General features: G+C 54.3%; 1 protein-coding gene across 18 annotated transcripts in view; it reads left to right on the top strand.

The window, feature by feature from the left end:
* TNS1 (tensin 1) overlaps nucleotides 1–14,153 on the top strand; it is a 225,520-nt gene that overhangs the window by 107,123 nt on the left and 104,244 nt on the right. For all 18 annotated transcript variants that reach the window (XM_045777632.2, XM_087863313.1, XM_087863307.1 and 15 more), the window contains one exon: nucleotides 7,455–7,496. In XM_045777632.2, coding sequence (XP_045633588.2) covers nucleotides 7,455–7,496 — 42 coding nt within the window. The remainder of the gene's footprint in view (nucleotides 1–7,454; nucleotides 7,497–14,153) is intronic.

Below are 14,153 nucleotides of genomic sequence, written 5' to 3'. Positions count from 1 at the left end.
CATTATTAGTATCATTATTACACATCTTCTGCCTGCCTTAAGCTTCACCCTTTATTTTTTTTTAATTTTTAAAAATTTTTTTTAAAGATTTTATTTATTTATTTGACAGAGACAGCCAGCGAGAGAGGGAGCACAAGCAGGGGGAGTGGGAGAGGGAGAAGCAGGCTCCTAGCAGAGAAGCCTGATGTGGGGCTCGATCCCAGAACGCCGGGATTACGCCCTGAGCCGAAGGCAGACACTTAACGACTGTACCACCCAGGCACCCTGATTCACCCTTTACTTCCCCCTACTCCCTTTCCTACTCAGGCACCTTTGGTGGCTCCCCAGTGCCAGCACCTAAAAGTCTTAACTTCTGTGCTGGGCCATCAAAGTTGCCCGTGGTCCAGCCTGGAAAGAGAGTTTGCAGCCAGTCCTCCTTCCCTTTGTCTCCTTCAGTATGTCCTTTAGTGTCCCTCCTTCCTCCCTTCCCCCAGCCTGTGTCCCAGCCAAAGGGGACTTGTTGTGGTTCTTTCCTCCATGCCGTGATCATGTGATCATTTCTACCTAAAATGCCCTTTACCCATATCCACTTTTTAAAACCCCATCCACATACCAGGTGAGCTCCAGGCTCTGGACCAGGGCTTCCTGCCCTCGCAGCTCTTAGAATGGCCCTGGGTGAGACGCCCAGTAGACAAAAGCGATGTGTCCTGGAGGCCGGGCCCAGATATCCCCTCCTCTGCGGACCCTGCCCGGGACCCCTGAGTGCTCTCTGTACTCACAGCCCGGGCACCTCTGTCTGGCCACGGAGGCAGCGTGGCATGCGGGGCAAAGTGGGCATTGGAGTCAGGCAGACCCTGGTGTCTGTCACTTAGCGGCTATGCCGTCTTGGATCTCACAGGATTGTCGAGAAGACGGCTTGAGATCCCGTGAGATGAGGGTGCTCATATCTGCCTCCAGAAGGTCCCAGGGAGTGGAAGGGATAAAATAGTGTGCCTGGCACACAGAGAGCCTCCGACAAAATCTCAGTAACCACTGCTTCTGCCATTCCTCCTACTACGAGCTGTTCAACTTTGGGCAATTCCTTGACTTCTCTGAGCCCGTGTACCACAGAGACCTGTCATGAAGACTAAGTAAAATGTATGTAAAGCACCCAGGTCAGTGATGTACAGTAGGGGCTCTGCAAACCCTACTTTCCTTCCCTCTCATGTACCCTTGGGTGTCAGTCGAGAAGGGAGCCTGAAGCTGTGGGGGCAGGGACGTGGAGCAGTTGCCAGCAAGAACGTCAGTGGAAACCGCCTGTGTGTCCATCAAGGATGGGTGGATAAGCACAGCGTCCTGGGCTCCCCCTGCGAACTAGTATGCAGCCCTGGGAAGGAGGCCACTCGGACACTTGCTACAACATGAATGAATCTTAAGGACATGACGCTAAGTGTGATAGCGGCTGGGGCTGCCCTAACAGCGCACCCCACCCTGGGTGGCTCACACAACAAATTCATCGTCACCCAGTCCTGGAGGTGGGAGCTCCAAGGTCCAGGCGTTGGCACTTTTGATTTCCTCTGACGCCGGTCCTTGTGTCCTCACATGGTCCTCGATTTTTGCACGTCCCCCTACTGACTCTCTGTGGGTCCTAAACTCTTCCTTTAAGGACACCAGTCAGACTGGATTAGGGCCCACCGATGGCCTCATTGTGACTTGCCCTCTTTAAAGGCCTATCTCTTAATACGGTCATGTTCCAAGGTACTGGGGATTAGGACTGCAGCGTGTGAATTTTGGGTGATATGACTCAGCCCAGAATGCAAAGTGAAATCAGGCAGGCTCAAAATGAGGTGTGATTCCTCTTATGTGAAGTGCCTACAACAGGTAAATTCATAGACAGGCAAGGTAGCTTAGAGTCCCCTAAGCTGGGAGGAAAGGGGGACAGGGTTCTTATTTAAAGGATGTGGGATTTCTTGTTTAGGAAGGTGACATGGTTCTGGAAACCGGTAGGAGTAATGGTTGTACAGAAGCGTGAATGCACTTATCTGCCATTGAAATGTACTCTTAGAAATGGTTAAAGTGGTTAATTTTATGTTGTATACATTTCACCACAATAATAATAATAGCAAGGACTAGCCAGAGATAGGAAAAAAAAAAAAAGAACCTTTGCTCAGGATCGTGTGAAATGCTAGAGTCAGAGACTCGAGTGGTTCTAGTTTTGGGTGGGGCAAGGCGGTCCTGTCCAGCCCCAGGCTTTCCTCAGAAGGGCTGGGCAAGTTTAGCAGCCCGGGGTTTTGTGTGACCAAGGCTGACAACTTGAGTCCCTGAGGATGGGAGCATCACCCAGTTGGGGACCAGGTCCTGCCGCTTGCACGCTGGTGAGGTGATGGGGGCTGTGCCAGGTGGGTGCCTGGGTTTTCTCTTGCTCTGCAGAGAGCAGTGCCTGGAGCCCACAGACCAAGATTTCACCTGCAGTGTGACCCTTCCCAAATGATTGACCTGGGACAAGTGTCATGACCTCTTCGAGCCTCAGTTCTTTTCATCTGTAAAATGGGAGCGATATTACTGCAGGATTGGAAGGGCTCAGAGAGACGGGCCTATGGCAGGATTGGCCCCAGCACCTGGCGCTAGGAGGTGCTCAGCGTTGGCGGTGGTTTGACCACTAGTGCTTGCAGGGCTTCCCTTCCTGGGGCCTGAGTGTCCTTATCTTTCCACAAGTGCTTGGTGCACAGCTACTGTGTGCTGGGACCCGTGTGATGAACAGGACGTATGCTCTGCCCTCAGGGCACTTGTTTTCTAGCAGGGGAAACTGATGACAGATAAGGAAACACACACCTGTTTAATTGCAAATTGAGAAACAGTGCCTGTGTGCGTGTATGCACCTGCGTGCATGACTTTAGGGAGTCAGGGAGGGCCTCTCTGTGGTGGTGCCCTTTTAGTCAAAGCCAGAAGGCTGGGAAGGACCCCGCTAATGCAGACAGCTGGGCTGAGGGCGTCCCAGGCAGAAGCAACAGCCAATGCAGAGGTCCCGACGAGGAACAGAGCTAGCTGTGCTCGAAGGACTGAGAGGAGCCCACCCTTGTGTGTGGCTTTAGGTCCTGGACAAGGGGGATGGACACGGAATGCTGGTGGAGAGGACGGCAGGGCCCAGGGCACACAGGGAGCCCTTGCCTGGCTGGTTGCTGTCTGGTGCGTTGGACCCTCGTGACCTGGGGGAATCTCCAAGGGTGTGTCCTGTGGTTGGCATTGTGTCCAGGGACCTTTGAAATGCAGAAGACGTTAGCGCATAGGGGACTGATTGATGAATGGCAGGCACTGGTCCTGGTCTGGGCCTGGTAACTCACTCCCCGGCTGCACCCCCCCCCCCCCCCCCCGCTCTCTACCTTGCAGGCTCCAGAGCCAAACGTCTCCTCTGCAGTGGACAAATCGTTACCTTTTCTGTGCCTTACTTTCTTCATCTGTTAAATGGGGATAGTAAGCCTCTACCCCAAACATTTTGAGAGCTCAGGACAGTAGCAGGCGGAAAGCCACATTCCGTGAGCTGTTGTGGTTGGCTATAGCTGTATGGTGATTAGTGTTTACAGGAGCATCGGCATAGCTAGCCAAGAGGGCAGGGGCGCATCTCCGTCTGGAGCCAGACTGCTGGGTTCACATCCTGCCTCCTCTGTTGGGTAGCTCACCGACCTCCGCACGCCTCAGCCTCCTGGTCCATAAAACGGGATGTTGAGGTTGTCATAGGAACAAAATGAGGGAATTTCTGCGGAGTGTGAATAGTGCATAGCATACAGCAGGTGTGATGGGGGTATCTGCTGCTGCTGCTGCTTTTACCGTTAGGTTTTTCCAAGTGGAGAGACGGAGCATCAGGCCTGCTCAGCACCCAATGTGTAGATGGGTTTTTGGAGACATACAAAGGGAGGAGGCTTACCTGAGGCTGACCTCCTGGGCCTGAGCCCTGGAATCCCGCACTGCCAATGCCTGGGAAGTGAGTCTATGACAGGGCTGGGACCCAGAGCCCCTGTGGACACTCCAGAGTCTGCCCCCTCTGCAGGGGGCAAGGGGAGCGGTCACTGCTGACACCAGGAGTGTGGGGCCGTAGGGCACGGGCCGCAGAGTGGCAGGGGGCCCTGGCTCTCCCTGGCACATTCCAGGCTCCTGAGAGGGTGGCCAGGGGCCAGGGTGCCGGAGGGAAGGAGAGAGCCTTTTAAGGAAACATTTCTCTGCTTACAAAAAAAAAAAAAAGAGAGACAAGAAACATTGAAACACACAACAAAGTTAGTGGGCTGGCTGGCCGGCTGGCCTGGAATGCACAGCTGTGGGCGGCGGGCGGAGGAACTGCTAGGGGGCAGCAGGCCACGAGGGGCACCCAGACCCCAGGCCCTCTGGCTGGGGGGCCACCGCTCCGCTGCAGAGCTCGGTCCTTACGGGAAGCTCTGCCTCAGGGGGAATAGGGAAGGGACCTGGGGTCGGGACACCTGGACCCCCCGTTCTTTCCACTGCTGCCTTAGGGTGGTTCTGGGAGAGAGGCCCTCCCACTGTTTCCGAGGACACTGTCCATTCTGCCCCTGCTTTACATGTATCCATAACCTCTCCCCAACTCCCTAAGTCCCCAGACCCTGAATGGAGACTAGAAGCCCCCTTGTGTAGCCGCGTGGGAGGCAGTGGCTGTGGACAGGACTTGCCCGGGTCTGGAGGCTATGGCAGAGCCCGCAGACTCCCTCCTCCTGCAGCGTGGTCCTGCATTCAGGTTCCCAGCCCCACCTGAGCCCCAGCTCCAGCTCCGAAGGAAGGAGCAGAGCAGGGCGCTGCCCTGTGGATTGCACCTGCTCCCACCTAGGGCCTGCAGGACCCCTAAATGATAGAGTGGTGGGAGAGGAGCCATTGGGAACCTGGCCCCATGAGGTTGAAACCTATAGCCCCTGAACAGGGTTAGGGGCAGGAAGGGACAGGGAAGAGGCCACTGCGGGATGCAGGACTTCTGCCCCACAGGTGTTTGGGGGGGCAGTAGTGTCCCCCATGGCTGAGACCTTGTCTAGTGGGCAGGGCAGGCAGGGAACCCTGCAGGCCACAGCCACCTCTGGGACCTTCCCTTCCTTCCCGGTCTGTTCTCCTGGCATCCTCCACCCCACCCCAGGCTCTGTCTCCCCTCAGAAACTTCTTTTTTTTTTTTTTAAAGATTTTATTTATTTATTCGACAGAGATAGAGACAGCCAGCGAGAGAGGGAACACAAGCAGGGGGAGTGGGAGAGGAAGAAGCAGGCTCATAGCGGAGGAGCCCCTAACGCCGGGATCACGCCCTGAGCCGAAGGCAGACGCTTAACCGCTGTGCCACCCAGGCGCCCCCCCCCCCCCAGAAACTTCTAAAACAGTCACTCATGGCTTCATGCTTGTGTGTATCAAGAACCCTGAACTTGGGGGAACATTTGCCCCCATGTTTCCTCGTTCTCTTGAACATAGGGGAGGAGTTTCCCTTCACATTTCATTTTGGGAATCAGAATGCTTGGATTCAAATCGTCACCACTTAACAGCTCTGTGACCTTGGGCAAGTCGTTTAACCTCTCTGTGCCCCCCCTGCACCTCAACCAAAGATGTAATAGTACCTACCTTATTGGATCGTTGAAAAGATTAAATGAGTTAATATGGGTCAAGCATTGATAATAATGCCTGTCATTCCTATAGTCCGTATTCAATGAATGTTAGCTATCGTTCCTTTCTTTTGGCCTCATATATGAGTCTCTCAACAGTCTCGGAGTAATGGTGAGTACAGGACGATACATACTGAGACTCAACTCAGGCTTCTTTTCTGGAGAATGAGTTGGGCAGGAAGCCCGTTGCTACGGGCTCATAGCTCTCGACTGGGTCGAGAACCCAGGGATGCTAAACTCCCAGCTTCTCCGCCCCTTCCAGAGCTCAGGGCACACCGTCACGTGAATCTTGTCCCCCTCTGGGCTGGTGTGTCAAGCCTGGGGATCCCTTGGGCCGGTTGGAGGACAGGACTGGATCAGGTGGAGGGAGGGCCCGGCTGAGGCTGGCTTCTTGTGGGCAGCCAGCTCTAGCCGAGCCTGGAGGCTGTCACCATCACCGCTCTGCTGGGGTGGTGGCTGGAGCAGGGGTGGCCCACTGTTTGAGGAGGCAGCAACCCCCTCTTTGGCGATCCGGGGCTTGTGGCCAGACACCCTTATGCCCGAGGGAGAGCCTCCCCCTAGTCCCCTCTGTGGGCCCCTTGGGTCGGGAATTGGAGCCAAGATTGAGGTATGAGCTCCAAGAAAAACGTGTCCCAGCTAGAAAAAAAGAACACACCGAGTCTCTGATAAAGGGCCCTGCTAATTGTCAGGGTAGTGGTTTGGCTGCCTGGCCTGGATGGGGGGTGTTATCTCAGGGGAGGGAGAAATGCAGGCTCCTACCCCCTCCCTCCGTCTGGAGGCCCTTGTTGCCAGTCCCCACCCTCCAGCAGAGAGGAAGATGAGGGTGGTGTTAAGAATAAAAGCTCGCCCGTAGAGGGTGCTTTCACTCAAGGCTTTCTTTGGAAGAACTGGCAGGGCCCTTTCACCAACCTGCTTCCCACATGCTGTGGGGACCCCAGACTCTGTCTGCAGCTTTGCGTGAGATGCCCTGGCATTGGAGAGAACCTCCTTTCTTTGAGGCCTTAACCATGTTTTTAAAAAATGTAAAACAAATCTTAGTATACTGTAGAACATTTAGAACATAGAGCAAAGAAAAAAAATCCTTCTCATTACGTTAACCCACTGCTATTAAAAATCCTGGTGCACTGATCTCCAGTCTTCTGCATATTTTTCTACAGAATTAAAGAATTGTGATATACGGGACACCTGGGTGGCTCAGTCGGTTAAGCTTCCGACTCTTGATTTCGGCTCAGGTCATGATCTCACGGTTGTGAGATCGAGTCCCGCATGGGGCTCTGCGCTCAGCACGGAGTCTGCCTGAGATTCTCACTCTCCCTTTCCTTCTGCCCCTCCCCACCATGAGTGTGTGCTCACTCTCTCTCTAAAATACATAAATAAGTAAAACTTTTTATTTTTATTTTTTTTAAAGATTTTATTTATTTATTTGACAGAGATAGAGACAGCCAGCGAGAGAGGGAACACAAGGAGGGGGAGTGGGAGAGGAAGAAGCAGGCTCATAGCGGAGGAGCCTGATGTGGGGCTCGATCCCAGAACGCCAGGATCACGCCCTGAGCCGAAGGCAGACGCTTAACCGCTGTGCCACCCAGGCGCCCCATAAGTAAAACTTTTTAAAGAATCGTGATATACATTTCATTTTTGCCTTCTGCCACACACCCCCTACCCGGCGCGATTGCCTGAGGGACCCCCCACGTGGCTGCAGGGTCTTCCAGTGACCTCTCAAGCTGGAGGTTGTCAGTGGTTGAGCTGAGGGAAGGGGTGTCTAGCATGGAGGTGGGGCCGTGGAATGGTCTTGGGAGGCCCTGGTTTTCTGTGGGGATAAAAGATGCTAACCTTGCCCTTTCTCTGTTCTCCCCCCAGGTGGCTGCCCCCTGCATTCCTCCGTCCAGCCATGAATTGGTGGTGAGTGAGAGCCCCTTCCCTACCCTGCTGCTCTCTCTCCCCTCTTTCTTCAGCTCCTTCGTTACAGCTGCCTTTAGACCTAAGCAGGCTGCTAGCCCCAGAGGGTGCTGGGCAATTAGGTAAGGAGGAGGAGGGGGACACTTCCCGAGGCTGAAGCTGGACTGGGAGGAAATGAGTCATGAGGTCCCTTCTGATGAGATGCAGGGCCTCCTATTTCAATTTGAGACTTAAGTCCTTGGAAAAACCCATAAAAGGGCATCTCGCATGCCTCTGGGCCTGGCCAGGTGCCTGTTGTTCTAGGGCCTTCCAGGACCAGGGGACGGCACCTTCTTCTACCTGCCTGGTCTCGGGTCAGGACTCAGGTACCCTTCGGCTGGAGGAAGGGGAATGGATGGCCTGCCCCACAGAGTTCACCTGCCTGGGTAGTGGCTCACATTCAGGTGGCCCGTTCCCTCTCCAGGCCCCTTGGCTGACTCTGCTTTCCGGCTCTGTCTCCATGTCTCCCACCCCTGCCTCCCCCGTCATGCTTCCAGAAAAGTGTGGACAGGGGCAGAACGCCTGTGAGTTGTGGGCTGTGGGGAGAGGGGCCTGTTCCAGACGGATCCCAGCTGGGCTGATGTGGAACACTGGGAACTTTTCCTCCTGGCCCTCTCAGGGCCTTCTCACCCTCCGAAGGCCCCCCTGCTCCCCAGCCCAACGATGGAGGCCGGCAGGGCCCTGGAGGCTGGAGGGGAGGGGTCTGCATGAGTACAGGTGTGTGTGTGTGTGTGTGTGTGTGTGTGTGTGTGTGTGTGTAGGAGGGAGGGTGTCACAGAGGGCCCCTATGGGCACAATCCGATTTGCTGATACAGAGGAGCCTCTGGTGACACCGGTGTGGGTGGCAGTCTGGGGGAGGGGGCCAGGATGTCCTGGCAGTTTCAGGCGTCTGCATACTCGCTCGGCCTGGATACTGGAATCTCTGTCAGGCCATGTGGTCTCTTCTTTCCCTCCAATACCCATTTGCCAGTGACAATGGACAAGTCCCATCCTCTTTTTGGACCCCAGCTTCCCCTCCTGCCAAGGAGAGGGGTTGCTCTAGATGGTTCCAAGGCCTTCTCGGTGCTGAGAAGTGTCCCTTCCACTGAGGGTTGTTGATGGAGTGAAGTAGAGTTTGTAAAAGTGCTCGTGACTCAGACACCTTGGACCCACGGCAGTGTCCCGCCCTCTGCAGCCCCGGCCCAGGCCCTGCCGGGCTATCTCTCTTCCTCGCAGAGGCCCCTCCTCCCTGGTCTCATGGGCTCAGACCCTCTGGGGCTCAGCTCTGCCCCGCTGTACCACTCCAGATGTGGAGCGTTCTTCGCACGGAGCCCGGTCGCAGGTCATCTAACAACAGTGGGGGGCGGTGAGGCCGGGGTGTCGGCTTGGTTTGCAACTGCCAGGAAGAAGTCGCTCTGGGACTGTGGAGGGTCACCGTGGTGGGAGGGCGGGGAGGGGGTGGGGGAAGCAGGGAGCATAAGTCTCATCGTTTCAACCCAACTGCCACCTCGCCTCTGAGAACACAATGTCCTTGGCTGGTCTAGGATAGCTGGGGGGTCTGGGGTTTAGGGATCTCCAGGCAGAAGCCAGATTCCTGGCCACTTGGAGTCTTGTGAGTTTTGTTTATGAGAGGAAGGGTCAGAGGTTGGAACAAAAGGGAAGAGGTTGGCATTCCAGTTGGAGGGATTGCAGTTAGGTACCAGAAGGAACTCCTACCTGAGTGAGGCTGTGGAATCTTCCCGTCCCTATTATGTGCCCTACTTGTGCAGGGGGCTCTGACCTTCCTGGAGGCTGAGTCAGCCACCTGGTGGTGGAATGGTTGTGACACCAGGTTGTGCTCCCACCTAAATCAGAACCACCCTCTTCCCCCCAAGAGTGAGGGGGTTAGACCCTCTCCCTTTGGATCCTGGCTTCCCAGTCTCTGCTGTGTGACCTTGGACACATTGCTTAACCTTTCTGGACCTCAGTTTCCCCTCTGCAGATTGGGAGTTGGTAATAGTAGCTACCCTATAAGGTTGTTAGGGAGAATAAAAGGAGCAAATGGGTGTATTTTTTTTAAGATTTTATTTATTTATTTGAGAGGGCACACATGAGACAGCACAAGTGGGGAGGAGGGGGAATGGGAGAGGGAGAAGCAGACTCCTCCCTGAGCAGGGAGCCCTATGGGGGGCTCGATCCCAGGACTCCGGGATCATGACCTGAGCTGAAGGCAGGCGCTTAACTGACTGAGCCACCCAGGTGCCCCATGAATGTATTTAATTAATCCCTATTCAGGGCCCTCCAGGGGCTGCTCACCTGATTTGGGGTAAAAGTCCAGGTTCTTGCATTGGCCTGTACAACCCCACAGGACAGCTTTCCTCTCTGACATCTCCTTCTAGAAGCTCTCTCCTTCCCTCACTCTGCGTCAGATACCTGATCTTGCTGATCCTTGAGCATAACAGGCATGATGCTGCTTCGGGACCACTGTTCTCCCTGTTCCTTCTGGCCGGGAGGCTCTTCCCACAGATCCCCGCCAGGCCCTCTCCCTCCCTCAGGTGTCATGCAAGTGTGAGATTCCCCGCACCGCCCCCCCCCCCCCGCCCCCCGCAACCGTATCTCCTCTCCCTGCTTTCCTTGTCCCTCCACATCTCACCAGCTGGTACACAGTGTGTCTCACTTACAGGGCTCCCTTCATACCAGCACATCAACCTCTGTCAACAAAGGATTTGTATCTGTTGTGATCACTGCTGTATCCCCACCATCTGGCACATAGTAGGTGCACGTCCCGAGTGGCTGGAAGAAAGGCGTTCAGCTGGATGCCCGGTGTGGGCTAGGTGCTCAGCAAGGACGACTGCTGTTGCCCATGTTCCCTGGCTTGCCTGTGGGCAGGGGTCTGTCTTTTCGGGGGGGCTGGGCTCCAACGGGAAGCTCTGCTGTCGTCCCCAGGGAGTGGGAAAGTGACCCAGGGGAAACCGGGCGAAAGTTTGGCTTCCCCCAGAGAGCACTCAGCACCTGTTTCCTCAAGGCAGGCAAGGCAAGGGGTTCACAAGAGGGAGGAAAGGGCGGGTTGTATTTTTCCTTCCTTTTCCATTTGCTGCCTCCCCTTCAGCCTCAGCAGAGCTGGTCTCTGATCTCCCTGCTCCCTTCCCTCGTGCCTCACACCGTGTGTGTCTGTCTGTTGTGGTTTCTCCAGGTCTCGGGGGGCCCCCAGCTCTCCCTCTGGTCTTCTCACCCATCTTGCTTCGATCCTACCCCCCTGGGATCGGGAGCCCACGTCCTGGGTACAGGATTTCTGCCCGGCGTGTGCCTGCCAGACACACTTTTCAGCCTGTGCCAGGCCAGCGAGGGCAAAGTGGCTTAATCTTCAACCCATGTTTTCATCTTACTCAATAGATGTTGCCCAAGGCCTTGGGTAGAAGGGTCCTAGGGTCACCTCCCTCCTGTGGGGTCCCCCGGTGGGGGCAGAATGAAGAGGGGAGAGGGCTTGTTTGCCACAGACACTCCTGATCCTTGGAAATTGCTGAAGCAGCTTTTCTTAGCTTCTGAAAAATAAAGAGTCAAAAGGAATTTCCCGAGGGTGATAGCCAAGTGGAGTGGCTGCCGAGGTCGGCCGGATGGCGAGTCCTCCTGCACACACAGCCTGGCACCCAGGAGACTTGCTCTGGGGACAGACGGGGGTGCACTGCTTCTCCTCACACAGACCCGCCCCTCGGCAGGTGCTCAGAATGTCCTTGTGGGATGAACTGGAGGTCAGGTGGGGAGTGTGTGGGGGCAGGGGGGGAAGAGGTGAATGGGACAATGGGAATGCCAGGCTGGATTCACCCGTAATAGCCATCAGAGCAATAGCGAGGCATTAACCCTTGTATGGAACTTTCTTTCTGCCAAACGTTGTTCTGAAAGCTTTGCAAAAATAAACTCATCTATTCTTCACGACAATACGCAAGAGAGATGCTGTGATTATCCCGATGTTACCAATGAGAAACTGAGGCCTCAGGCCGCAGAGCTATTCAAAGGGGTAGCTGGGATTTTAACTCAGTAGTCCAGCACCACAGCCCATGCTCCTGACCATCAGTCGTGACAGACGTCATTCACTTGCATGACACCTGCGGTTTTCAAAGCCCTTCTGCTGACATTAGGGCCATCCGGAACCCACCGTGGATTGTGTGGAAGTCTGGGCACGTGTGAGAGCCACCTGGGTAGGCCGAGGAACAACGTGGGGCTCAGAAAGGCTAGGTGACCTGTTCATAGTCCCACAGCAGTCAGGGGGCGGGTGGTGGTGTGCTGGGTCAGGAGTGGGGTTTTAGATTCCTGGTTCTGCTTTCTCTCCAGGATCCCCTAGATGCTTGCTGCTGATATAAACACTGGATGCAGCCAGGTGGACTTTTCTGGGATTTCCTCGCCTTTCCTTCCTTTCCTTTCTCCCTCCCTTCCTTTATTTATTTGAAGTATAGTTGACACACCATGTTACATTAGTTTCACGTGTTGGGATTTCTTTTTCTAAACAGCACCAACCACAAGTGCACCAGCTAGCTTAGGGCCTGGGATTTAGAGGAAAGTCTGTCCCTCCATCTTTCTCTCCAACCATCCTACCCACAGACATTTCCTGAGCGCCCACCTTGTGCCCACTGCTGTTTTAATGCTGGGGCTGCAAAGTCCTTTCTGCCACAGTGCCAGGCCTTCTAGAAAGGCAGGTGGGGTTGGGGTCGGCATGGAGCCATGGGTGTGAAAGGACTTTAGACACCATTTGGTCCAGTCCTGCTCTGTTTCAGCTGAAATGGAGGCCCTGAAAAAATTTTTTTGACTTAAGTTTGTTTTTTTTTTTATTGTGGTAGAATATACATAACATAAAATTCACCATCTTAACTATTTTTGAATGCACAGTCATGATATTAAGTTCATTCCTGTCCTTGTATAAACGTCACCCACCCATCTCCAGAACTCTCATTATCTTGTAAAACAAAACTCTCCCCATTTAACAAGAACTCTGCGTTCCCCTTCCCCAGTCCCTGCCAACCACCATTCTCTTTGTATCTCTCTGAATTTGACCACTTAAGTGCCTCATGTGAGTGAATTCATATAATATGTGTCCTTTTGTGACTGGCTTATTTCACTTAGCATTGATGTCCTCAAGACTCCCTGTGCTGAGGTGTGTGTCCTTCCTTTTCAAGGCTGAATAATATTCCATTGTACGTCTGCATCACAATTTGCTTACCCATTCATCTGCCAGTGGACATGTGAGTGACTTCTGGGTTTCAGCTCTTGTGAGTAACACTGTTTTCTTGAGGGCAGCCACCCTCCTGGGCATAAGGTGGTGGTCCTGAGATTTTCAGACGACTTTCCCAAGGTGCTCGAGTGTCAGATCTGAGACATGCTTTCTCATGGAGGAGGAGGAGGTCATGATGTTCTGGACAAGTGTGCAGAGCCCTCAGCCCTGATGATGGCATCTTGCCCCCCATTAAGGAGACTGACTAGCAGTCGCTTTAGTTTGAACTCCAGGCTCTGATAAATTTCATCCTCTAGCCGTGAGTACCATGAGCGGCCATCTTGGAAGATTCTAGAAAACGGAGCAATGTCAGGAGAGATGAGCCCAATAGAGCCTTGGTTTTCAAAGGAGAGAGCCAACTGGGCATTGCATTCAGAAGGAGATTCTCAGAGTGGGGAAGGAGGCTGAAGATCTCCATTCGTGCACCAGGGCTGCGAGGTCTGGAGAGGGAAAATACAGAGCAGATGCAGAATGGGAGTGAGACGGGGGGAAGGGCGGATTTGCTGTTGCTGTCCGGAGCAGAACTTAGTAGGTGGAGGTTCTTACAAAGAGGAGGAGACTTGGATGTAAAGGAGAGCTTTTGAACATCTGAAATGGCCCAGAGGGGCTGTTCGGGGGAGTTGCTGTCTGTTGCTGGAACCCACACTCGCCAGCACCTACTAGGTGTAAGGTGGGTCTGATGACAAATTCCTTCTCTGGGGAGGGCCTGGTCGAAGTCCTGCCCTTAGACTAGGCTGTGAAGGGACATGGCGCTTGGAGGTCAAGGCATCCATGAATGAATGTGCTGACTACTGTCCCTGGGGACCTCCACTGGGAGAGACCCAAGTCAGGTGAAGAGAAGTCGTTGGGGGCCATGTTCAGTGGGGGAGGGGGGGAGAGGAGTATGAAATGGAAACTAATTAGTGCCTGCCAGGGGCCTTCTGACCAGAGGGGGCCCCGGGAGCCAGGGAAGGGAGCAATCAGTTTGTGCTGTGGTAGTTGGGGAAGTCTGTCTCCTGTTCCAGGTCTAGTTTAAGATTTGAGCAAATGGAAGAGAAGAGGGAAGGAGGAGGGAGAGCTGAAACAGAGGGGGCAGGGCCTTGGTATGAGTTACTGAGCCTGTTGGGAGCCAGGGCAAATCCAGGGTAAATATTTTTGGCTGGTCTGCCCTTGCTGGGGGTGGGGGTAGTGGGAGCCAGGCAATTCTGTGTCGTTTTGGTTGGTGGCCCTGGCTGGGCGTGCTGGTGGAACTGGTGAGTGCAGGATGGAAACAGAGCGAACATGGCATGTGTGGAGAGGGGCCAGATCAGGGAGGAGTCCACAAGCTGGGCAGGGGAACTTGAACTTGATGAGCCAAGCAGTAGGGCCATTATGGGTCCTTGAGTGGGGAAGTGACCTGGAGCAGGATCTGAGAGAGTCTG

This window comes from Ursus americanus, chromosome 1, assembly GCF_024610735.1.
Source record: "Ursus americanus isolate L20-20 chromosome 1, mUrsAme1.1.p, whole genome shotgun sequence".
NCBI lineage: Eukaryota > Metazoa > Chordata > Mammalia > Carnivora > Ursidae > Ursus > Ursus americanus.
The sequence above is the reverse complement of the archived record's forward strand: the minus strand, read 5'-3'. Positions and strand labels throughout refer to the sequence as shown.